The 25,836-nt window shown below is 39.7% G+C and overlaps 1 protein-coding gene across 1 annotated transcript in view; it reads left to right on the forward strand.

Annotated features, from left to right (window-relative positions):
• LOC121372055 (centrosomal protein of 290 kDa-like) overlaps window positions 1-25,836 on the forward strand; it is a 42,216-nt gene that overhangs the window by 2,578 nt on the left and 13,802 nt on the right. Inside the window, exons 3-17 of the mRNA XM_041498306.1 lie at window positions 2,442-2,583; window positions 3,629-3,684; window positions 4,206-4,358; window positions 7,064-7,117; window positions 7,732-7,884; window positions 8,276-8,389; window positions 9,165-9,233; window positions 9,950-10,039; window positions 10,419-10,541; window positions 10,902-11,019; window positions 11,719-11,828; window positions 13,053-13,124; window positions 13,493-13,626; window positions 24,705-24,897; window positions 25,563-25,636. Of these exons, the coding sequence (XP_041354240.1) occupies window positions 2,442-2,583; window positions 3,629-3,684; window positions 4,206-4,358; window positions 7,064-7,117; window positions 7,732-7,884; window positions 8,276-8,389; window positions 9,165-9,233; window positions 9,950-10,039; window positions 10,419-10,541; window positions 10,902-11,019; window positions 11,719-11,828; window positions 13,053-13,124; window positions 13,493-13,626; window positions 24,705-24,897; window positions 25,563-25,636 (1,655 nt within the window). The remainder of the gene's footprint in view (window positions 1-2,441; window positions 2,584-3,628; window positions 3,685-4,205; window positions 4,359-7,063; window positions 7,118-7,731; window positions 7,885-8,275; window positions 8,390-9,164; window positions 9,234-9,949; window positions 10,040-10,418; window positions 10,542-10,901; window positions 11,020-11,718; window positions 11,829-13,052; window positions 13,125-13,492; window positions 13,627-24,704; window positions 24,898-25,562; window positions 25,637-25,836) is intronic.

Below are 25,836 nucleotides of genomic sequence, written 5' to 3' on the forward strand. Positions count from 1 at the left end.
TCATCCGAACTGGCTTGTCGGCTTAAGTGAGACATGGGAATACCATGTGTTATGGCTTTTAAAAAAGATGCCGTACCAACAATTTTTCTGCGACACAAAACAAATGACAACAAGTCGACGCCATCCACATCGAAACGGCCTTGGAGTGCATATCGTCAATGTCCCAAACTGCGTTATGCTTGCAGTTGTGGCCAGTTAGTTTTCTCATGCACGGTTCGTGCAATCAACCAGATCAGATTTGTTGTTGTTTGCATCTCATTCATTTGTGAGGTTTTTCTTTAGTTCGAGAACATTTTCATTAACAATAAAGTTCAGACAAGTCTAAAGGCTAGTCCGTCCCATGGACCCATCTTACCAAAATGTTTTATCTTTTGTAAAAAAAAAAAAAAAAAAAAAAAAAAAAAAAGAAGATATTTTTGTATGCAACTTCGAAAACAATCGGCTCAGAAATAAATAACTTGTAAATTCCATAGTATGAAAAAAGGCGTTCCCTGTGAGACACATTAAATTAATTTTACTATACCTTCCCACAGAGAACACCCTTTTTCATACTATGAAATGTATTATAAGTTATTTATTTCCGAACTGACTGTTTTCACAACTGCACACACAAATAGTATTTTTTTGTTATTTCCAAAACTATAAATACATTAAATTAATTTTACTATACCTTCCCACAGAGAACACCGTTTTTCATACTATGAAATGTATTATAAGTTATTTATTTCTGAACTGACTGTTTTCACAACTGCACATACAAATAGTTTTTTTTTTTTTTTTCCAAAACACTTTTACATTTTTCTTTTTTTTTACGTCAAATCAAACTGAAATTATTCAAAAAAAAATATCTTTATAGAGGGATGGGACAGACTAAAGTTGTTTTTGTTTATTTCTAAAAATTATCGATATTGGGTCCACTTGACTTGCATAATTCAAGTGTTATTTATCGTCTTTTCTACTACATCACAAGTATTAGAACATACAGTGTAGCAAAATAATTCACACAAAAAGCTAAAGAACAAAACAAGAATAAAAGTTGTAAATTAGTGGTAATCTGTCTCCACGACCACTTTCATCATCTGTCAGGCAGTGGTTCTTCGGAAGATGTTCCAGGTTCAAACTGATACAGCTTTATTTGTTGTGTTGCACAAATATTAGTCCAGTCGTCATTACTACACTATTCATCATCGAAATTCTTTAAGAGGCAGTCGCTGTTGGTCCCACTTTCGCTTGCGCTGGAAGTCAGCTCGTGGTAGCTTTCTGTGAAGCGAGTTCCCTTCATGATGTCACGGCTATTTACAGGCAAATGTTTTTACCGAGAATTTTACTCGGTCGGTTCTGGCAGTGTTCTACATGAGTGATGTTTTAATACTTTTATGGGGCATTTTCCTAATTATTGAGTTGCATATCGGTGTAAAATATTATTGCAATGAATTAAGAAGGCATTTAATTGTGGAATTTGAAATTTTTGTGTATGATCTGGAAAAGCACTTTAACCATATTTAAAAAAGCTAAAAGTGCTTTGTTATATTTTAGCTTAAAAGGTAAAATTATGTTTTGCACTAATTTGCACTGGTCTACAAGTTAGAGCGGAAAACCTCAGTCACCACATACTCCATCCAAACTACAATATGACATATTTCTGTGTGCTTCCGCACGGGCGGGACAGCATATGAAACAGACTCTGATACAGTAATCATAGGGAACCTGAGGTAGATGGAGGGCAATACAGTACTCATAGGGAACCTGAGGTAGATGGCGATCAATACAGTAATCATGGGGAACCTGAGGTAGATGGAGGGCAATACAGTAATCATAGGGAACCTGAGGTGGATGGAGGTCAATACAGTAATCATAGGGAACCTGAGGTAGATGGAGGTCAGCATTGAATCCATTGTGGTGAACTAATCCTGTGACTCATCACACTTCACTTGTCTACATCATACCCAAGCTCTTTGTAAGATGACTAGCAGAGTAATGCTTACTTTTGTCATTCATTTGGTACATTTATTCGCAGGGTGATCCAGGTGATGAAAATGATGCAGTATATGCTTGCTTTTGTCATTCATTTGGTACGTTTATTCGCAGGGTGATCCAGGTGATGAAAATTATGCAGTATATGCTTGCTTTTGTCATTCATTTGGTACATTTATTCGCAGGGTGATCCAGGTGATGAAAATGATGCAGTATATGCTTGCTTTTGTCATTCATTTGGTACGTTTATTCGCAGGGTGATCCAGGTGATGAAAATGATGCAGTATATGCTTGCTTTTGTCATTCATTTGGTACGTTTATTTGCAGGGTGATCCAGGTGATGAAAATGATGCAGTATATGCTTACATTTGTCATTCATTTGGTACGTTTATTCGCAGGGTGATCCAGGTGATGAAAATAATGCAGTATGCTTGCTTTTGTCATTCATTTGGTACGTTTATTCGCAGGGTGATCCAGGTGATGAAACTGATGCGGCTCGTTTGAAGAAGCTCTTCCTGGTCACCAGAGCCGTGATGGTGAACAAACACCAACAGGCGGAAGGTCTGATGGACGAGGTCGAAAAGGAAGCTGTTCAAAATACAAAGAAGGGTACTCAGCTTCTTCGTTACAGTCATCATTAAATGATTCTTATTGCAGTTTTTGTGATATATTTATTGCAGCATATCCCAGCTTAGTCTGTGACGAATGGTTCTTGTTAGTGCCCTGCCCATCCAGCTGGAGGGGATTGTGGGTTTTGTTTTCTGTTCTCTTTTTTTTTCACAATTTCTATAAAGTAGTGAGCTAAAATTTTGTAGGTAGTTTTATCGTGTAGAATACAAATCATGTTTACGTTCTCACTACACAGTTCACTTCTGGGTCAGAGTTCATTCATCATGCTCCACTATAGTTCCTAATTGTGACATATGTTGTGTTTCACATATTCACTTGTAATTGGGAAAGAATTAAAACAATTAATTTTTTATTTTTAATGGTAAGCCTTCTAGCTGGAATTTGCCCATGTTATTTTGTAATATTGTACATTGACCATTTGGGACAGGGTGTATGGCGGAAGAGGTGGCCAGTGTAAATGGGTTTGTGAACAGGTGGTTCGGACCGGTACTACAGCCAGATGCGGTCCTATAGCAAGAAAATGACATGGAAATGTTCTCAGTTTTGGAGTGAAAATAAATGCTTATATAATGTATGTTTGTAATGGTGTATGTTGTTAGTGCCATCGAGAACCCATTTTATTGGCAATCTTCATTTGAAGTTGGGCAGTTTAACATGGATTTCAGTGGCAGATGACATCTGTGTAGCAAGACTTGAGTTTCATAGGAATAAACATACTTTTAATGATGTTCAGATTGATATATGAGGTCCATGAACCAAAATTCACCATCATTATTTGTAAAAATGAAAATGTAATGTGTATAAAGATAGAGACTAATACATCAAACGTCAGTGAAATCTGATGTTGTTAAACACTAACTTTGTATTCTATTTTCATTACTGGTGAAATCTCAATCTCGTAATAAGTTAGTTGGAAATTTAGGTATAAGAGATTGTATTTTTCATTCCATTAAATTATTAGACTAAGTGTAATGTGTATTAATGTGATTATGTAAGTTGATGTTTTTTAATTTGTATTTTTCAGAACAAGAAAAAGAGAAAGAGATAAAGCAATTACGAAAACAAATTGAAGAACTGGAGGTATATTGCTCAAAGAAATAATATCAAGACTTTAATCCTAATACTGCTTACCATTGCCATATTAGTTAAAGTTTATATAAATTAATTACATTTATTATTATTACTTAGAAGCTTAAAACTGTTTCAAGCAATTAAGTTTCATTAAATTTGTTAATAAAGTGTTAAAGGTGTTGGACTAATGCTCCCTACCTGTAAAACTGTCTAGTAGTTTATGTTAATTCATTTATGATTTTACTGTTCAACAGGTGACAGGCAAGTCATCATGGTTTTGCTATTCTTGTTCACCTTTTTATTCGATTTAAGTTTTTCAATTTAAATTAAATATCAGTTTCACATCATTGACTGGATTTGATCTGAGTTTGACTTTCATCGCTATATACCAATTTTCAATAGAGTTATGGCCCTTGTAAATGTGTTGGATCCGGTAGGGGGACATGTATTGCTTTAGCAGTACTCTCAGAATGCTTGTTTTTAAATGTATATCCTTTGTGAGAACTTTAATTTCAAGTCTTATTTTACAGAAATACGGTCCCGCTGATGGCGGCGGAACACAGAGAGCGGCTCCAATCATGCGCGAACAGCTCCGTGAACTGGAGGAAGAAAACGAGCAGCTGAGAACAGAAATCAAGGAACTCCAGAGAGATCTCACCAACGAGAAGAACGCTGCAGAAAAAGTAACTGTTATCTTCTTACTTCGTTCTGCTGTTACTGGTCCTCTACTGGTTTTTGGGGTGGTTTTTTTTACACTGCTTTGATATATAGCTTTATCATGAACTGTGACCCCCCCCTCCCCCCCCCCCCCCCCCCCCCCCCCCCCCCCCCCCCCCCCCCCCCCCCCCCCCCCCCCCCCCCCCCCCCCCCCCCCCCCCCCCCAGATCAAGTTTGACTTTCAGGATAGAGTTATGGCCCTTGAATTTAGGATATATGAAAATGTGTTTTCCAGACTTATTTTTTGCAATGCCTGAAGATATCGAGATGGAATTTTGTATATTGCTTTATCATATACTGTTGCATATCATGTTTAACTTTCCTAGCGATTTACACTTTTTTCAGAGTTATAGCCCTTGAATTTATGAGATATGAAAATGTATTGGGCCCAGATGGGGACATGTATTGCTTTAGCAATACTTTCAGAATGCTTGTCATTGTTGTTATTATTGTTATTATTAAAATTATTAAAAACTGTTGTAAAAGTGAGGCAGAAACATAGTGTTGGTAATAATTTATCTTTTAATTTTTTATTTTATTTTTTAAATTTTATAAAATGCCACAAAGACATTTTTTTTTTTTTGGGACATTACAAACATGAATGATGATGAGATGAATGGTGAAGCCGCAGTATTTCCATTTCGGTATGGGACTACTTGACAGGTCCGTGCTCCGCGCTTGCTGTAAGTTGAGCTATCTTAGTATCACCCGAGCCTGGGGTACACGGAACCTGCCTTGCATGTCGGGTAATCATCTCCCATGTGGGGTTATACACTCGAGAGACACACTCATAATCGCACCCGTGAAGTGGGTGAAACTCGGTGTATGTGGCCTTACACCTACAGGCCTTCTAGAATACAGTGGCCCGATGCCCGAGGCCAGTGTTTTTTGGATTCGGGCCAGTAAAAGTTACTTTGTGCAATCCCGATGGTAAGTGGTTAAAAAAAAAATCTACAACGCTACGTCCTACGATCATACAAAAACAAAAGAAACATCTACAAGTCACTTCTTTCGATTTGCTATCACATGCAATATTTCACTAACAAATAGTTGGCCACCAGTAATCTCTGACATCAATATACCTACTGATATAACTTTATTAAAGTTATAAAGTGTAAACATTGGAAAAACAAAAGTTCATTGTTTTGCTGCCATTTTGTTTTTTACACTGGAATCTAAAAATGTGTTACTCTAATACTAATAATACGGTAACCAGTCTTTTATTAGTTTTAAATGTTGCATGTCACTATTTACAAATACTTTAAATGTGTAAATTTAATTTATAAAATATGACAAATTGCAAAAACTTTTTTTTAAAAGCTTAGGAACACAGTATCATGAAATAGATAAATTTAACAAAGTACCCAAATTGAAAAATTACTAATACGGTGTGTTTGGGGGGGGGGGGGGGGGGGGGGGGGGGGGGGGGGGGGGGGGTGGGGGGGGGGGGGGGGGTAAGGCTTAAACTGCAATACATGTACACTTTTGCTAATAACGGTTCTTAATTGTTTCTTTTCTCATTTTGTTTTTTGAGGGGGTGGGTGAGGTTCGAGTTCCCATTCATAAGTAAATAAATAATTCTGTTAATTGTTGTAATATCTCGGTAACATGGATTATTTTTTATAACTAAAAGGTACAGTAACTTTATTCTAAACTGATAAAAATTATTTGCATATTTTTCTAAACAAACCATAAAGCATGCCCAATGAGCCAATCTGTTGTGTAAATTGACAGATTGATTAAACATGATCTCAGTATGAAAAATGGACATTAAAAAGTCAATTATTTTAATTTACTGTTTTTGTTTGTTTTATCAACAGTTAAAATTGGGCAAGTGAATTTTTCACCATGGCCAGTGAATTTTCAAATCCACTGGCCCTGTGGCAAGTGAATTTTAAAAATATTCTAGAACCTCTGCACCTACCCATTGAGCCTAGCGGTGCACTCACTCTGGGTTGGAGCCGGTACTGGCATGAAAAATCCCCCAGTAATAATTTATCTTTATTTGGATATGTCTTGAGTTAATTTTTAATGAGCCTTAAAGTCTAGTTGTTAGGCAGTTTGAAATTTTTTTTGGTGTAATTAAATTGCACATTACTTACTTCTTGCTTACATTGTTAATTTTAACAATCAAGTGTGTTTCTGATCATCCTGGTGTCCATAATATTTTATGTGTGTAAGGTTGGTGACTGTAATACAGTAATTTATTCTGCTGTCAGTGTTTATACTGGCAGATTATGATGACCAGATACAGCAAAGTCATGTCCTGTTACTTACAAGATATGACTTGTGACATCATATACACATGGTTCTCAGATCCACATATAAGTCAGAAAACCGTTCATTTGACTTAGGTAATCATACAGTGTAGCTTAAATAAACAGGAATAATAGTTTTTTCACTGATTTTTGCTGAATTATCTGATAAAAATAATAATCGGTTAATGACGTAAGACATTAGCTTTATCCTGTTAGGCTGATTAGGGAATTCTACTTGCATGCCTCATGGAATTCACCAATCTTACCTTCACAGGATAGAACCCATATCCTATGTCTTTAGCTAATAATTCTCAATGTTGTCTTTCTCTTATACAAATTAAAATGAATGTACTTTGATTGAAAGGTAACATAGACACAGCTGTAATATTTGTGTGTGTTTTTTTCATTTTCAGTACAGTGCAAGAATAAGTGATTTGGAAAAGGACTTGAAGGAACTACGGGATGACGTAAGAAAAGTCTTTATTCTTTCACTCTTTTCAGTGTGCTTGTTTTACTTTTAACTCTCACTCTTTATTGCTTTCACTGTTTCAGCTGTTGGTATTTACCGGTTTCAGTGTTTATTGCTTTCACTGTTTCAGATGTTGGTATTTACCGGTTTCAGTGTTTATTGCTTTCACTGTTTCAGCTGTTGGTATTTACCGGTTTCAGTGTTTATTGCTTTCACTGTTTCAGCTGTTGGTATTTACCGGTTTCAGTGTTTATTGCTTTCAATGTTTCAGCTGTTGGTATTTACCGGTTTCAGTGTTTATTGCTTTCACTGTTTCAGCTGTTGGTATTTACCTGTTTCCAGGGATTTTCCCCTGATTTTTCACCATGGTCCCATGTTCAATGGAATTGGAAAAATTAGCTTGAGTAAATCATATTTGGGATATTTTTTTCATACCACTGAATGATGCAGTACACCACTGTTAAGTTAATTTATTAGAACAGACATAATTAAATATATATATGGGGAATTTTTAGTTCAGAAATTGGGAAAGGGCCTATGTTAGGACCCACAAAACACCTCAATAAATCCTTGGTTTCACTGTTTTAATTGTATATATATTTGTGATGACAGAATGATCAGATGCGACAGGACATCAGTGACTACAAGATGCAACTTGAAGCACAGAGAGTCAATGTGGTGTCGCAGCACGGGGAGGAACAGATGTACAGAACGAAACTGAAAAACAAGAACCACGAGCTCGCGGAGGCCATGGAAGAAATTCAGGTTAGTAATACAATGAGCTTAAGTGTGATTATTTCATTTCAAATCAATTTTGGTGAGTGATTGCAGGTTTCGATAAAAAGTCCTACATATACACTGTCTTTCCTACCACTAACCACTGATTTCTGTCCCAGACAGACATATGTTTACCCAGGAAAGGCATGCTTGAACAGTGGTTTGATATAAACACATAGAATTTATGTATTTTATTTTTTTAAACCATTTCCATATATCTAAAAATTAATGAAAAATGACCAGATCAGTCTTATTTTTAGAACAGAACATTATTACACATAAGGTTATTGATGAAGAACAAGCTTTTAAAAAACATTTAACTGTTAACTGTTGCATTTTTGGATTTCTTTACTGATTGTGTGTTTTGTTTACCTTGTAGAACCTGACAGACCAGATAGAACAACTTCAGTCTGTGAACAACAACCTGCAACACCAGCTGGCGGAGGCCACAGAACAGATGAGTCAGATAACCGAGAACGATCTCAAACTTAAGGTGCCGGCTTTTGTGTTATTTATTCAGGTCGGGCTGGGGTGTGTGTGTTGCTGAGTCAAATAACCGAGAATGATCTCAATCTTAAGGTGCCGGCTTTTGTGTTATTTATTCAGGTCGGGCTGGGGTGTGTGTGTTGCTGAGTCAAATAACCGAGAATGATCTCAATCTTAAGGTGCCGGCTTTTGTGTTATTTATTCAGGTCGGGCTGGGGTGTGTGTGTTGCTGAGTCAAATAACCGAGAATGATCTCAATCTTAAGGTGCCGGCTTTTGTGTTATTTATTCAGGTCGGGCTGGGGTGTGTGTGTAACTGAGTCAAATAAACGAGAACGATCTCAAGCTTACGGTGCTGGCTTTTGTGTTATTTATTCAGGTCGGGCTGAGGGGTGTAGTTAAGGGGTAAAGTCCTCACCTGATTTATGATGGGTTGAAGGATCCTCTGCCCATGATGGCTCAGACTTTGCTCCTATCTCAACCAGTGCTTAGCAGTTGGTACATAAAAGATATGATGTACCTGTAAAAGATACCTTGGACCTCAAAATCATTTTATACCTCGGGTTGGAATACCTCACATGGGTGAACGATTCTATTCCACTGATGAAAGAAGGTTTTGTTTACCCTCTTTTTAAACAGTTATTTTGATGTTTTCAAAAAGTGAATAGTCTTTGAGGGGAGATTTTACATACACTCTTTTTAGATTACGTAATCTTAGTTGTAATACTTTCTTGATGGAATGTATATTGTAATGTTTTCTCTCTATTTTTTTTATAATTTCAGGCTGTTCTTCAGAAAAGTGACAGTGAAACAGATCGCTTGAGGGAAGAAAACAAAATCTTAAAGAATCTGGTATGCAAATAATATTTACATTTCGCAACAAAAATTAATAAATATTTTTGATTATTATGCAACTTTGAGACTTGGCCTGTTAATGAAAATATTTCAGTACCAATATTTTTTTTCTGATAATTATTATTCACTGATGTTGCATTTGTATTTTGTATACTGATCTATCGAACCAGAACAGTTGTCGTGAATCCTACTAAGGGATTTAGACCCTTTTAAGGGAATCTAAGACTAAGGGATGTGAATTATCAGTTTCTTTCAGCACTACAGAACTGCAATTTAAGTTATGGCATTATGTGTTTTATTTTAAAACAAAAATACTTGATTATTTTAATGGATTGTACCTGTATTTTATCATTCTTAGTGAACCTTTCATGGACATTTCCTTTTTTGATAAGTGCTTCGCAAAGGTCTTGTTTTGTAAAACAAAATACATTTAAATGATTGGTTGCTGCTGTTGGCAAGACTGGCCTGTGTAGTAGCTGTGGGTTTTTTGTTTTATTCTCAAGATCAGTTGATCACAATTATCATACATTAGACTGCCAGTTAAAGTAATGTGTTGGGGTGTCGTTTATACAAACATTGTTTCTTAATGTTTAGTTTCCCAGCGATAAACTGTTAGTATTGTGTTCGGTAGGTGTTTCTCAGTGATGACCTGTTAGTATTGTGTTCGTTCAGTTGTTTCTCAGTGATAAACTGTTAGTATTGTGTTCGGTCAGGTGGATGATCTCACAGAACAAGTACAGTCGAAACGAGAGTCTGACGATGTCATCATGGTGGCCGTCAACAACAAAATAGAGGAATGGAAGGTAAGTAAGAGTCACCATCATGCATTTATCTTAGATGCGTTTAACAATACAAACACAATATGAAATTGTGGTTAAAAACCTTTGTTTATTATAAATTATTAAATATTTGGTCATAAAATTGTTTAAAGCTTTGATTAATTTGCAGATACAATCTTTATGATGTTATTTTGAAGGTAACAAAAATGCTTTTTCATGTAACAGGAATTCTATTTTGTTCGTGTCAGGAATGCTTTTTCATCAGTAAGAGGAATGCTATTTTTTCAGTAACAGGAATGCTATTTTCAGTAACAAGAATGCTATTTTTAGCAACAGGAAAGCTATTTTTAGTAACAGGAATGCTGGTTTCTCGGTAACTGGAATGCTGTTTTGTATTTTAAAGGAACTGGTGAACGAGAAGAACCAGCAGATTCTTGACCTGCAGGAGACAGTGGCCCGTCTCAAGGAACAGCTCATTGCCGCTAACATGGACACGGACAAAACATCGGTTTCAGCACTCGGACAGGTGGGACTGTCTTGTTGTCTTATGTTAGAAACTGAAAAATAAATAATTGATAGGATTACTTTATATAATGGTTATAATGTGCTAATTGTTTTTATTAAAATGTGTTTTGAAAATATGTCTTTGAAAGAATGAAATTTAAACATTTTTCTGGGAATATTTAGAAATTATATATTGGAGCTGAATTGAGGTGAGGATGGGGACGGTCTCTCTTATCACCCTTAGGTTCCAGTTTTCATGGCATACATTTTGCTACAGAAATTGCACCTAGAAACATTTTCAGAGTGTTTGTTACCAGAATTTCTTTGCACTTTTCGATTGATTGTTGTTAGACATCATACATTGTGTGACATCTGTTTTCAGATAATTATGGACAAGGACCATGAGATTGGTGAACTGACTGAGCGCGTACAGCTGTACACAGAGGAAATGGAGCGTAGTGCGGCCATCATTGAAGACCTCAAGAATGAACTCAACAGAGGTGTGGTACCAGCTTTAAGCACAATGAAATACCCAATCACTTGTTAGCTTAATGCAATGATCTGGGGAGAGGTAGAATCTGAAAACGTCAAATCATATGGGAAACATTGTGATCATCAGAACCTATTGGTGACTTTCACAATAATGGGTAACAGATTTTTGGTTAAGTGATTTTGCCTACACTCTACTGGAGACAATCTTTTATGTGAAATCCTGTGACTTGTTTAGACTTTAAAGTCCTGACTGAGAACTTTGACAAAGTCTACAGTCTTTAACTACGAAGAACATGATCATTATATCATAGCTTTATCAAAGCTGCCTGGGATCAATCCCTGTCGGTGGGCCCATTGGGCTATTTTTCATTCGAGCCAGTGCACCACAACTGGCATATCAAAGGCTGTGGTATGTACTACCCTGTCTGTGGGATGGTGCTTATAAAAGATCCCTTGCTGCTAATTGAAGGGGCGACAGCAGGTTTCCTCTCAATATCTGTGTGGTCCGTAACCATATGTCTGACCTATATAACCGTAAAAAAAATGTGTAGAGTGCATTGTTAATTAAAACATTTCCTTCCTTCCTTATCAAAACCTTAAATCTAGACATCAAACTTTTAACCTCACAGGGACAGACAATGTTGTATGTTATTTTATATAACTAAACACTGTCAATAAAACATTGTTTCTTTTATTTGCGATGTCAGCTGAGAAAGGCGCTGGTGGAGAACGACTCCAGGCGAAGATTGTTGAGTTGCAGAATGAAAGTAAAAACCTCAAGGAGGAGGTGAAGCAGCTGAAGGAACACGTCAAACAGGTACATCTGGCTTTCTTATTACTCCTTACCACTGCAACCGGAGAGGTCTATAGATGTCATCTCCGTCCGTAACTCAGTCTCTCCATCTACAGCACATATCATTTTCCAGTCTTATTACTCCTTACCACTGCAACCGGAGAGGTGTATAGATGTCATCTCCGTCCATAACTCAGTCTCTCCATCTACAGCACATATCATTTTCCAGTCTTATTACTCCTTACCACTGCAACCGGAGAGGTGTATAGATGTCATCTCCGTCCGTAACTCAGTCTCTCCATCTACAGCACATATCATTTTCCAGTCTTATTACTCCTTACCACTGCAACCGGAGAGGTGTATAGATGTCATCTCCGTCCGTAACTCAGTCTCTCCATCTACAGCACATATCATTTTCCAGTCTTCTTTTTCTCATAAAGCTGCTGCCTCATGATATTGAGCTGAAATTTTGTATATAGGTTTATCATTTAGAGTTTAAGATCGAGTTTGACTTTCATAGGGAGTTACCAATTTTTATTCAAGGGCCATAACTTTATCAAACATGGAGTTATGGCATTGGAATGTAGGAGATTTGTTGGGCCTGGTAGGAGACTTGTATTGCTTTAGCAGTACACGTGAATGTTTGTTCACATTTTTTTGTCTTGTAGATTAGTTGGTGTCTTCCGGTGCTCACCGTTACTGGGCTTTCATGTTTGATGACCATGTGTGCACCTGTGCCTGCATCTTCCATTTAACTGAAACCACACCTCTACTTTATAAAAACTGGGCATCTAAAGTTTCCAACTTTGCCAATTTAAAGGCAGCTAATTGTAGGCAGTATGAAATATATCTGACTATCATAGCTCTTTTTCCATTAATTTACAACTTGTTGACAGAATGATTCATTTTTGCAAATTTATTGTAGGTTATAAATGAAAATCACTTGAGACACTAAGTCATGTTCTGTGTATGATTTCTCTTATATTATTTTAAGGCATGCAGATTTTCCTCCTAAAGATTTTTGTGCAAATTAATTTTGAGAAGTGCAATTTTTCACTCTCCTTTGGTTTAAAAAAAAGAAAAAGAAAAGTACACTGCAATTTGTTTCTGTACATGTTGCTGAAATGTTGAACAATTCTGAAAAGTGACTCACTCACACACAGATTGTGTTTCAAAAGAAGAATTTTTACAACATCCTTGTTTATAGTTGTACATGTTACTTTCTATGTTGTTTTTGTTTTCTGTTAGATTGAAGAAGATGCTCAAGCCAAAGACAAGGAACTAATAGAGGCACTGGAACAACTTGATAAATACGAGAGGGTAAGTATGAAACAATACTTAAACTTTTGTTTTGCAGTAAACATGCCATCATTAAAATCAGAAGCAGTGACACTAAGCACAATGTTAAAATGTATGTGAAATATTTAGTTAGTTTTTGTGTGAAACTTAGATTCTTGTTAAGTCTGCAGGAATCAAAAATAGCAGTTATAAATGTTAATATTTAACAGAAACACAATATCATGGTTATTGAAGCCATTTAAAAATATATATATACTATGAATATTTCTGCACCTATTTTTTCTAAGGACATCATTCTGTCTTTTATATCATCATTTTAAATATCCAGTTGATGTCAGCAATACTGTCCCTTCATCAATAATATATTTGCCATGTTTGTCTTCTTTCAGGGTGAATATGGACTTAAATATCCAGTTGATGTCAGCAATACTGTCCCTTCATCAATAATATATTTGCCATGTTTGTCTTCTTTCAGGGTGAATATGGACTTAAATGTCCTGCCCTTAAAGTTAAGAGATCTAGCGTAACCACTTCACCACCAAGGGTAGGAATTTGGCTCTCACCTGATCTCGTAGGATTATAGCCCTATATTGAGTCAGGTTTAAGAGATCTAGCGTAACCACTTCACCACCGAGGGTAGGAATTTGGCTCTCACCTGATCTTGTAGGATTATAGCCCTATATTGAGTCAGGTTTAAGAGATCTAGCGTAACCACTTCACCACCGAGGGTAGGAATTTGGCTCTCACCTCATCTTGTAGGATTATAGCCCTATATTGAGTCAGGTTTAAGAGATCTAGCGTAACCACTTCACCACCGAGGGTAGGAATTTGGCTCTCACCTCATCTTGTAGGATTATAGCCCTATATTGAGTCAGGTTTAAGAGATCTAGCGTAACCACTTCACCACCGAGGGTAGGAATTTGGCTCTCACCTCATCTTGTAGGATTATAGCCCTATATTGAGTCAGGTTTAAGAGATCTAGCGTAACCACTTCACCACCGAGGGTAGGAATTTGGCTCTCACCTCATCTTGTAGGATTATAGCCCTATATTGAGTCAGGTTTAAGAGATCTAGCGTAACCACTTCACCACCGAGGGTAGGAATTTGGCTCTCACCTGATCTTGTAGGATTATAGCCCTATATTGAGTCAGGTTTAAGAGATCTAGCGTAACCACTTCACCACCGAGGGTAGGAATTTGGCTCTCACCTCATCTTGTAGGATTATAGCCCTATATTGAGTCAGGTTTAAGAGATCTAGCGTAACCACTTCACCACCGAGGGTAGGAATTTGGCTCTCACCTCATCTTGTAGGATTATAGCCCTATATTGAGTCAGGTTTAAGAGATCTAGCGTAACCACTTCACCACCGAGGGTAGGAATTTGGCTCTCACCTCATCTTGTAGGATTATAGCCCTATATTGAGTCAGGTTTAAGAGATCTAGCGTAACCACTTCACCACCGAGGGTAGGAATTTGGCTCTCACCTCATCTTGTAGGATTATAGCCCTATATTGAGTCAGGTTTAAGAGATCTAGCGTAACCACTTCACCACCGAGGGTAGGAATTTGGCTCTCACCTCATCTTGTAGGATTATAGCCCTATATTGAGTCAGGTTTAAGAGATCTAGCGTAACCACTTCACCACCGAGGGTAGGAATTTGGCTCTCACCTCATCTTGTAGGATTATAGCCCTATATTGAGTCAGGTTTAAGAGATCTAGCGTAACCACTTCACCACCGAGGGTAGGAATTTGGCTCTCACCTCATCTTGTAGGATTATAGCCCTATATTGAGTCAGGTTTAAGAGATCTAGCGTAACCACTTCACCACCGAGGGTAGGAATTTGGCTCTCACCTGATCTTGTAGGATTATAGCCCTATATTGAGTCAGGTTTAAGAGATCTAGCGTAACCACTTCACCACCGAGGGTAGGAATTTGGCTCTCACCTCATCTTGTAGGATTATAGCCCTATATTGAGTCAGGTTTAAGAGATCTAGCGTAACCACTTCACCACCGAGGGTAGGAATTTGGCTCTCACCTCATCTTGTAGGATTATAGCCCTATATTGAGTCAGGTTTAAGAGATCTAGCGTAACCACTTCACCACCAAGGGTAGGAATTTGGCTCAGTGGTAAAGCTCTCACCTGATCTTGTAGGATTATAGCCCTATATTGAGTCAGGTTTAAGAGATCTAGCGTAACCACTTCACCACCGAGGGTAGGAATTTGGCTCTCACCTCATCTTGTAGGATTATAGCCCTATATTGAGTCAGGTTTAAGAGATCTAGCGTAACCACTTCACCACCGAGGGTAGGAATTTGGCTCTCACCTGATCTTGTAGGATTATAGCCCTATATTGAGTCAGGTTTAAGAGATCTAGCGTAACCACTTCACCACCGAGGGTAGGAATTTGGCTCTCACCTCATCTTGTAGGATTATAGCCCTATATTGAGTCAGGTTTAAGAGATCTAGCGTAACCACTTCACCACCGAGGGTAGGAATTTGGCTCTCACCTCATCTTGTAGGATTATAGCCCTATATTGAGTCAGGTTTAAGAGATCTAGCGTAACCACTTCACCACCGAGGGTAGGAATTTGGCTCTCACCTCATCTTGTAGGATTATAGCCCTATATTGAGTCAGGTTTAAGAGATCTAGCGTAACCACTTCACCACCGAGGGTAGGAATTTGGCTCTCACCTCATCTTGTAGGATTATAGCCCTATATTGAGTCAGGTTTAAGAGATCTAGCGTAACCACTTCACCACCGAGGGTAGGAATTTGGCTCTCACCTCATCTTGTAGGATTATAGCCCTATATTGAGTCAGGTTTAAGAGATCTAGCGTAACCACTTCACCACCGAGGGTAGGAATTTGGCTCTCACCTCATCTTGTAGGATTATAGCCCTATATTGAGTCAGGTTTAAGAGATCTAGCGTAACCACTTCACCACCGAGGGTAGGAATTTGGCTCTCACCTCATCTTGTAGGATTATAGCCCTATATTGAGTCAGGTTTAAGAGATCTAGCGTAACCACTTCACCACCGAGGGTAGGAATTTGGCTCTCACCTCATCTTGTAGGATTATAGCCCTATATTGAGTCAGGTTTAAGAGATCTAGCGTAACCACTTCACCACCGAGGGTAGGAATTTGGCTCTCACCTCATCTTGTAGGATTATAGCCCTATATTGAGTCAGGTTTAAGAGATCTAGCGTAACCACTTCACCACCGAGGGTAGGAATTTGGCTCTCACCTCATCTTGTAGGATTATAGCCCTATATTGAGTCAGGTTTAAGAGATCTAGCGTAACCACTTCACCACCGAGGGTAGGAATTTGGCTCTCACCTCATCTTGTAGGATTATAGCCCTATATTGAGTCAGGTTTAAGAGATCTAGCGTAACCACTTCACCACCGAGGGTAGGAATTTGGCTCTCACCTCATCTTGTAGGATTATAGCCCTATATTGAGTCAGGTTTAAGAGATCTAGCGTAACCACTTCACCACCGAGGGTAGGAATTTGGCTCTCACCTCATCTTGTAGGATTATAGCCCTATATTGAGTCAGGTTTAAGAGATCTAGCGTAACCACTTCACCACCGAGGGTAGGAATTTGGCTCTCACCTCATCTTGTAGGATTATAGCCCTATATTGAGTCAGGTTTAAGAGATCTAGCGTAACCACTTCACCACCGAGGGTAGGAATTTGGCTCTCACCTCATCTTGTAGGATTATAGCCCTATATTGAGTCAGGTTTAAGAGATCTAGCGTAACCACTTCACCACCGAGGGTAGGAATTTGGCTCTCACCTCATCTTGTAGGATTATAGCCCTATATTGAGTCAGGTTTAAGAGATCTAGCGTAACCACTTCACCACCAAGGGTAGGAATTTGGCTCAGTGGTAAAGCTCTCACCTGATCTTGTAGGATTATAGCCCTATATTGAGTCAGGTTTAAGAGATCTAGCGTAACCACTTCACCACCGAGGGTAGGAATTTGGCTCTCACCTCATCTTGTAGGATTATAGCCCTATATTGAGTCAGGTTTAAGAGATCTAGCGTAACCACTTCACCACCGAGGGTAGGAATTTGGCTCTCACCTGATCTTGTAGGATTATAGCCCTATATTGAGTCAGGTTTAAGAGATCTAGCGTAACCACTTCACCACCGAGGGTAGGAATTTGGCTCTCACCTCATCTTGTAGGATTATAGCCCTATATTGAGTCAGGTTTAAGAGATCTAGCGTAACCACTTCACCACCGAGGGTAGGAATTTGGCTCTCACCTCATCTTGTAGGATTATAGCCCTATATTGAGTCAGGTTTAAGAGATCTAGCGTAACCACTTCACCACCAAGGGTAGGAATTTGGCTCAGTGGTAAAGCTCTCACCTGATCTTGTAGGATTATAGCCCTATATTGAGTCAGGTTTAAGAGATCTAGCGTAACCACTTCACCACCGAGGGTAGGAATTTGGCTCTCACCTCATCTTGTAGGATTATAGCCCTATATTGAGTCAGGTTTAAGAGATCTAGCGTAACCACTTCACCACCGAGGGTAGGAATTTGGCTCTCACCTGATCTTGTAGGATTATAGCCCTATATTGAGTCAGGTTTAAGAGATCTAGCGTAACCACTTCACCACCGAGGGTAGGAATTTGGCTCTCACCTCATCTTGTAGGATTATAGCCCTATATTGAGTCAGGTTTAAGAGATCTAGCGTAACCACTTCACCACCGAGGGTAGGAATTTGGCTCTCACCTCATCTTGTAGGATTATAGCCCTATATTGAGTCAGGTTTAAGAGATCTAGCGTAACCACTTCACCACCGAGGGTAGGAATTTGGCTCTCACCTCATCTTGTAGGATTATAGCCCTATATTGAGTCAGGTTTAAGAGATCTAGCGTAACCACTTCACCACCGAGGGTAGGAATTTGGCTCTCACCTGATCTTGTAGGATTATAGCCCTATATTGAGTCAGGTTTAAGAGATCTAGCGTAACCACTTCACCACCGAGGGTAGGAATTTGGCTCTCACCTCATCTTGTAGGATTATAGCCCTATATTGAGTCAGGTTTAAGAGATCTAGCGTAACCACTTCACCACCGAGGGTAGGAATTTGGCTCTCACCTGATCTTGTAGGATTATAGCCCTATATTGAGTCAGGTTTAAGAGATCTAGCGTAACCACTTCACCACCGAGGGTAGGAATTTGGCTCTCACCTCATCTTGTAGGATTATAGCCCTATATTGAGTCAGGTTTAAGAGATCTAGCGTAACCACTTCACCACCGAGGGTAGGAATTTGGCTCTCACCTCATCTTGTAGGATTATAGCCCTATATTGAGTCAGGTTTAAGAGATCTAGCGTAACCACTTCACCACCGAGGGTAGGAATTTGGCTCTCACCTCATCTTGTAGGATTATAGCCCTATATTGAGTCAGGTTTAAGAGATCTAGCGTAACCACTTCACCACCGAGGGTAGGAATTTGGCTCTCACCTCATCTTGTAGGATTATAGCCCTATATTGAGTCAGGTTTAAGAGATCTAGCGTAACCACTTCACCACCGAGGGTAGGAATTTGGCTCTCACCTCATCTTGTAGGATTATAGCCCTATATTGAGTCAGGTTTAAGAGATCTAGCGTAACCACTTCACCACCGAGGGTAGGAATTTGGCTCTCACCTCATCTTGTAGGATTATAGCCCTATATTGAGTCAGGTTTAAGAGATCTAGCGTAACCACTTCACCACCGAGGGTAGGAATTTGGCTCTCACCTCATCTTGTAGGATTATAGCCCTATATTGAGTCAGGTTTAAGAGATCTAGCGTAACCACTTCACCACCGAGGGTAGGAATTTGGCTCTCACCTCATCTTGTAGGATTATAGCCCTATATTGAGTCAGGTTTAAGAGATCTAGCGTAACCACTTCACCACCGAGGGTAGGAATTTGGCTCTCACCTCATCTTGTAGGATTATAGCCCTATATTGAGTCAGGTTTAAGAGATCTAGCGTAACCACTTCACCACCGAGGGTAGGAATTTGGCTCTCACCTCATCTTGTAGGATTATAGCCCTATATTGAGTCAGGTTTAAGAGATCTAGCGTAACCACTTCACCACCGAGGGTAGGAATTTGGCTCTCACCTCATCTTGTAGGATTATAGCCCTATATTGAGTCAGGTTTAAGAGATCTAGCGTAACCACTTCACCACCGAGGGTAGGAATTTGGCTCTCACCTCATCTTGTAGGATTATAGCCCTATATTGAGTCAGGTTTAAGAGATCTAGCGTAACCACTTCACCACCGAGGGTAGGAATTTGGCTCTCACCTCATCTTGTAGGATTATAGCCCTATATTGAGTCAGGTTTAAGAGATCTAGCGTAACCACTTCACCACCGAGGGTAGGAATTTGGCTCTCACCTCATCTTGTAGGATTATAGCCCTATATTGAGTCAGGTTTAAGAGATCTAGCGTAACCACTTCACCACCGGGTAGGAATTTAGGAATTTAAGGCTCTCACCTAGGAATTTGGCTCTCATCTTGTAGGATTATAGCCCTATATTGAGTCAGGTTTAAGAGATCTAGCGTAACCACTTCACCACCGAGGGTAGGAATTTGGCTCTCACCTCATCTTGTAGGATTATAGCCCTATATTGAGTCAGGTTTAAGAGATCTAGCGTAACCACTTCACCACCGAGGGTAGGAATTTGGCTCACCTCATCTTGTAGGATTAAAGCTCTCACCTGATCTTGTAGGATTATAGCCCTATATTGAGTCAGGTTTAAGAGATCTAGCGTAACCACTTCACCACCGAGGGTAGGAATTTGGCTCTCACCTCATCTTGTAGGATTATAGCCCTATATTGAGTCAGGTTTAAGAGATCTAGCGTAACCACTTCACCACCGAGGGTAGGAATTTGGCTCTCACCTCATCTTGTAGGATTATAGCCCTATATTGAGTCAGGTTTAAGAGATCTAGCGTAACCACTTCACCACCGAGGGTAGGAATTTGGCTCTCACCTCATCTTGTAGGATTATAGCCCTATATTGAGTCAGGTTTAAGAGATCTAGCGTAACCACTTCACCACCGAGGGTAGGAATTTGGCTCTCACCTCATCTTGTAGGATTATAGCCCTATATTGAGTCAGGTTTAAGAGATCTAGCGTAACCACTTCACCACCGAGGGTAGGAATTTGGCTCTCACCTCATCTTGTAGGATTATAGCCCTATATTGAGTCAGGTTTAAGAGATCTAGCGTAACCACTTCACCACCGAGGGTAGGAATTTGGCTCTCACCTCATCTTGTAGGATTATAGCCCTATATTGAGTCAGGTTTAAGAGATCTAGCGTAACCACTTCACCACCGAGGGTAGGAATTTGGCTCTCACCTCATCTTGTAGGATTATAGCCCTATATTGAGTCAGGTTTAAGAGATCTAGCGTAACCACTTCACCACCGAGGGTAGGAATTTGGCTCTCACCTCATCTTGTAGGATTATAGCCCTATATTGAGTCAGGTTTAAGAGATCTAGCGTAACCACTTCACCACCGAGGGTAGGAATTTGGCTCTCACCTCATCTTGTAGGATTATAGCCCTATATTGAGTCAGGTTTAAGAGATCTAGCGTAACCACTTCACCACCGAGGGTAGGAATTTGGCTCTCACCTCATCTTGTAGGATTATAGCCCTATATTGAGTCAGGTTTAAGAGATCTAGCGTAACCACTTCACCACCGAGGGTAGGAATTTGGCTCTCACCTCATCTTGTAGGATTATAGCCCTATATTGAGTCAGGTTTAAGAGATCTAGCGTAACCACTTCACCACCGAGGGTAGGAATTTGGCTCTCACCTCATCTTGTAGGATTATAGCCCTATATTGAGTCAGGTTTAAGAGATCTAGCGTAACCACTTCACCACCGAGGGTAGGAATTTGGCTCTCACCTCATCTTGTAGGATTATAGCCCTATATTGAGTCAGGTTTAAGAGATCTAGCGTAACCACTTCACCACCGAGGGTAGGAATTTGGCTCTCACCTCATCTTGTAGGATTATAGCCCTATATTGAGTCAGGTTTAAGAGATCTAGCGTAACCACTTCACCACCGAGGGTAGGAATTTGGCTCTCACCTCATCTTGTAGGATTATAGCCCTATATTGAGTCAGGTTTAAGAGATCTAGCGTAACCACTTCACCACCGAGGGTAGGAATTTGGCTCTCACCTCATCTTGTAGGATTATAGCCCTATATTGAGTCAGGTTTAAGAGATCTAGCGTAACCACTTCACCACCGAGGGTAGGAATTTGGCTCTCACCTCATCTTGTAGGATTATAGCCCTATATTGAGTCAGGTTTAAGAGATCTAGCGTAACCACTTCACCACCGAGGGTAGGAATTTGGCTCTCACCTCATCTTGTAGGATTATAGCCCTATATTGAGTCAGGTTTAAGAGATCTAGCGTAACCACTTCACCACCGAGGGTAGGAATTTGGCTCTCACCTCATCTTGTAGGATTATAGCCCTATATTGAGTCAGGTTTAAGAGATCTAGCGTAACCACTTCACCACCGAGGGTAGGAATTTGGCTCTCACCTCATCTTGTAGGATTATAGCCCTATATTGAGTCAGGTTTAAGAGATCTAGCGTAACCACTTCACCACCGAGGGTAGGAATTTGGCTCTCACCTCATCTTGTAGGATTATAGCCCTATATTGAGTCAGGTTTAAGAGATCTAGCGTAACCACTTCACCACCGAGGGTAGGAATTTGGCTCTCACCTCATCTTGTAGGATTATAGCCCTATATTGAGTCAGGTTTAAGAGATCTAGCGTAACCACTTCACCACCGAGGGTAGGAATTTGGCTCTCACCTCATCTTGTAGGATTATAGCCCTATATTGAGTCAGGTTTAAGAGATCTAGCGTAACCACTTCACCACCGAGGGTAGGAATTTGGCTCTCACCTCATCTTGTAGGATTATAGCCCTATATTGAGTCAGGTTTAAGAGATCTAGCGTAACCACTTCACCACCGAGGGTAGGAATTTGGCTCTCACCTCATCTTGTAGGATTATAGCCCTATATTGAGTCAGGTTTAAGAGATCTAGCGTAACCACTTCACCACCGAGGGTAGGAATTTGGCTCTCACCTCATCTTGTAGGATTATAGCCCTATATTGAGTCAGGTTTAAGAGATCTAGCGTAACCACTTCACCACCGAGGGTAGGAATTTGGCTCTCACCTCATCTGATCTTGTAGGATTATAGCCCTATATTGAGTCAGGTTTAAGAGATCTAGCGTAACCACTTCACCACCGAGGGTAGGAATTTGGCTCTCACCTCATCTTGTAGGATTATAGCCCTATATTGAGTCAGGTTTAAGAGATCTAGCGTAACCACTTCACCACCAAGGGTAGGAATTTGGCTCAGTGGTAAAGCTCTCACCTGATCTTGTAGGATTATAGCCCTATATTGAGTCAGGTTTAAGAGATCTAGCGTAACCACTTCACCACCGAGGGTAGGAATTTGGCTCTCACCTCATCTTGTAGGATTATAGCCCTATATTGAGTCAGGTTTAAGAGATCTAGCGTAACCACTTCACCACCGAGGGTAGGAATTTGGCTCTCACCTGATCTCGTAGGATTATAGCCCTATATTGAGTCAGGTTTAAGAGATCTAGCGTAACCACTTCACCACCGAGGGTAGGAATTTGGCTCTCACCTCATCTTGTAGGATTATAGCCCTATATTGAGTCAGGTTTAAGAGATCTAGCGTAACCACTTCACCACCAAGGGTAGGAATTTGGCTCTCACCTGATCTCGTAGGATTATAGCCCTATATTGAGTCAGGTTTAAGAGATCTAGCGTAACCACTTCACCACCGAGGGTAGGAATTTGGCTCTCACCTCATCTTGTAGGATTATAGCCCTATATTGAGTCAGGTTTAAGAGATCTAGCGTAACCACTTCACCACCGAGGGTAGGAATTTGGCTCTCACCTCATCTTGTAGGATTATAGCCCTATATTGAGTCAGGTTTAAGAGATCTAGCGTAACCACTTCACCACCGAGGGTAGGAATTTGGCTCTCACCTCATCTTGTAGGATTATAGCCCTATATTGAGTCAGGTTTAAGAGATCTAGCGTAACCACTTCACCACCGAGGGTAGGAATTTGGCTCTCACCTCATCTTGTAGGATTATAGCCCTATATTGAGTCAGGTTTAAGAGATCTAGCGTAACCACTTCACCACCGAGGGTAGGAATTTGGCTCTCACCTCATCTTGTAGGATTATAGCCCTATATTGAGTCAGGTTTAAGAGATCTAGCGTAACCACTTCACCACCGAGGGTAGGAATTTGGCTCTCACCTCATCTTGTAGGATTATAGCCCTATATTGAGTCAGGTTTAAGAGATCTAGCGTAACCACTTCACCACCGAGGGTAGGAATTTGGCTCTCACCTCATCTTGTAGGATTATAGCCCTATATTGAGTCAGGTTTAAGAGATCTAGCGTAACCACTTCACCACCGAGGGTAGGAATTTGGCTCTCACCTCATCTTGTAGGATTATAGCCCTATATTGAGTCAGGTTTAAGAGATCTAGCGTAACCACTTCACCACCGAGGGTAGGAATTTGGCTCTCACCTCATCTTGTAGGATTATAGCCCTATATTGAGTCAGGTTTAAGAGATCTAGCGTAACCACTTCACCACCGAGGGTAGGAATTTGGCTCTCACCTGATCTTGTAGGATTATAGCCCTATATTGAGTCAGGTTTAAGAGATCTAGCGTAACCACTTCACCACCGAGGGTAGGAATTTGGCTCTCACCTCATCTTGTAGGATTATAGCCCTATATTGAGTCAGGTTTAAGAGATCTAGCGTAACCACTTCACCACCGAGGGTAGGAATTTGGCTCTCACCTCATCTTGTAGGATTATAGCCCTATATTGAGTCAGGTTTAAGAGATCTAGCGTAACCACTTCACCACCGAGGGTAGGAATTTGGCTCTCACCTCATCTTGTAGGATTATAGCCCTATATTGAGTCAGGTTTAAGAGATCTAGCGTAACCACTTCACCACCGAGGGTAGGAATTTGGCTCTCACCTGATCTTGTAGGATTATAGCCCTATATTGAGTCAGGTTTAAGAGATCTAGCGTAACCACTTCACCACCAAGGGTAGGAATTTGGCTCAGTGGTAAAGCTCTCACCTGATCTTGTAGGATTATAGCCCTATATTGAGTCAGGTTTAAGAGATCTAGCGTAACCACTTCACCACCAAGGGTAGGAATTTGGCTCAGTGGTAAAGCTCTCACCTGATCTTGTAGGATTATAGCCCTATATTGAGTCAGGTTTTTCTCCCCATCCCAACCACATAATGAATCACCTGATACATGCTGTCTCTTACCTAGTTTTGTTCTGTGATGGGTGGATTTTTTAATCTCTTAAACCACTGTCTCATGTGACTGTTTTAGGAATAGCCTGAAGGTAGTGTATTTTATTTTAGAACCTGTGGCAGTGAAACTCAATACTAAAGGTTTCAATAACACAGGAATATAATCATGTATATTTTAAAATCATTCTCTGTCGAATGTAAAATTGCTGAATAGTTAATTTCACCTCTTTCTTTACTTGTACTTACAGAGACCTTGAAGAATTTACACAGCACATCAACAAGGCAGAAATGAGAATTAACGACATCCTCGATGAAAATGAAGAGCTGCGATACCGTCTCGGCCTTGACCCTAAGGAGCCATTGGATATGAAGGAGTTTAAGAAAAACAAGGCTGTTCGGAAAGAAGAAGACCGAGCATTGAACTTCGCTTTGCAAGGAGAGGTTAGATCAGAGAATTATTTTACCACCACCACCCTTCAAACTCCTAAAACAGTATTGGTTTTTCTCTGTCCATTATTTCAGTGTTCTTCAACTTTTGTGAAGTCAGGTTGACATAACTGTTGAACAGGAGAATATAGCATGGTGGTATAATGTCAGGTTGACATACCCGTTGAACAGGAGATATAGCATGGTGGTATAATGTCAGGTTGACATACCCGTTGAACAGGAGAATATAGCATGGTGGTATAATGTCAGGTTGACATACCCGTTGAACAGGAGAATATAGCATGGTGGTATAATGTCAGAGGTGCATAGCTCCCAGGACATTTAGAATTTTCATGGTAATGTTTATAGGACTAAAATTTACATATTTTTACAGTACTTAAACACCAGTGTTTAAAAAAAATAGCTTTCATGAATTTGGCACATAGAAGTTTTGGTAATTTTATACAAGCTAGATTTAACAAAAATACACGTAACTAGATATTGTGAACATGACAGGATCTTATTCAGTGAGAGACATGCATTCGAAGATGATGAGGTTGACGCTAGGTCAAACCAGCATGGATGGGAACCAACCTGTTCATTGTGTTGGAGAAGAATGATTATTCTGTTGTATATAAATTGTTTATAAGTTATTTATTTGAAGCATTCATTCTTCATAGATTGAAAGACTTGAGGAGGAAAGAATTGATCTGAAGAAAAAGATCAGAAAACTGGCTCAACAAACTGGACAAAGGTTGGCACTTGTTAATTTGTTACTTTTTTAATTGGTACATAGACATAAGACATAGTCACAAAAGGTTTTTAAGTGCTGATGGGTTAAAGTTTTGAAACCACCTTACAGTGAGGTCATATGGTATAAATATTGTAGTGGTTCTCAACAACTATGAAACCTGAATTCTAAAATACCTAAATGAATGGGCAACATTTCGACAC

This window comes from Gigantopelta aegis, chromosome 4 (genome assembly GCF_016097555.1).
Source record: "Gigantopelta aegis isolate Gae_Host chromosome 4, Gae_host_genome, whole genome shotgun sequence".
In the NCBI taxonomy this organism is placed as follows: Eukaryota; Metazoa; Mollusca; class Gastropoda; order Neomphalida; family Peltospiridae; genus Gigantopelta; species Gigantopelta aegis.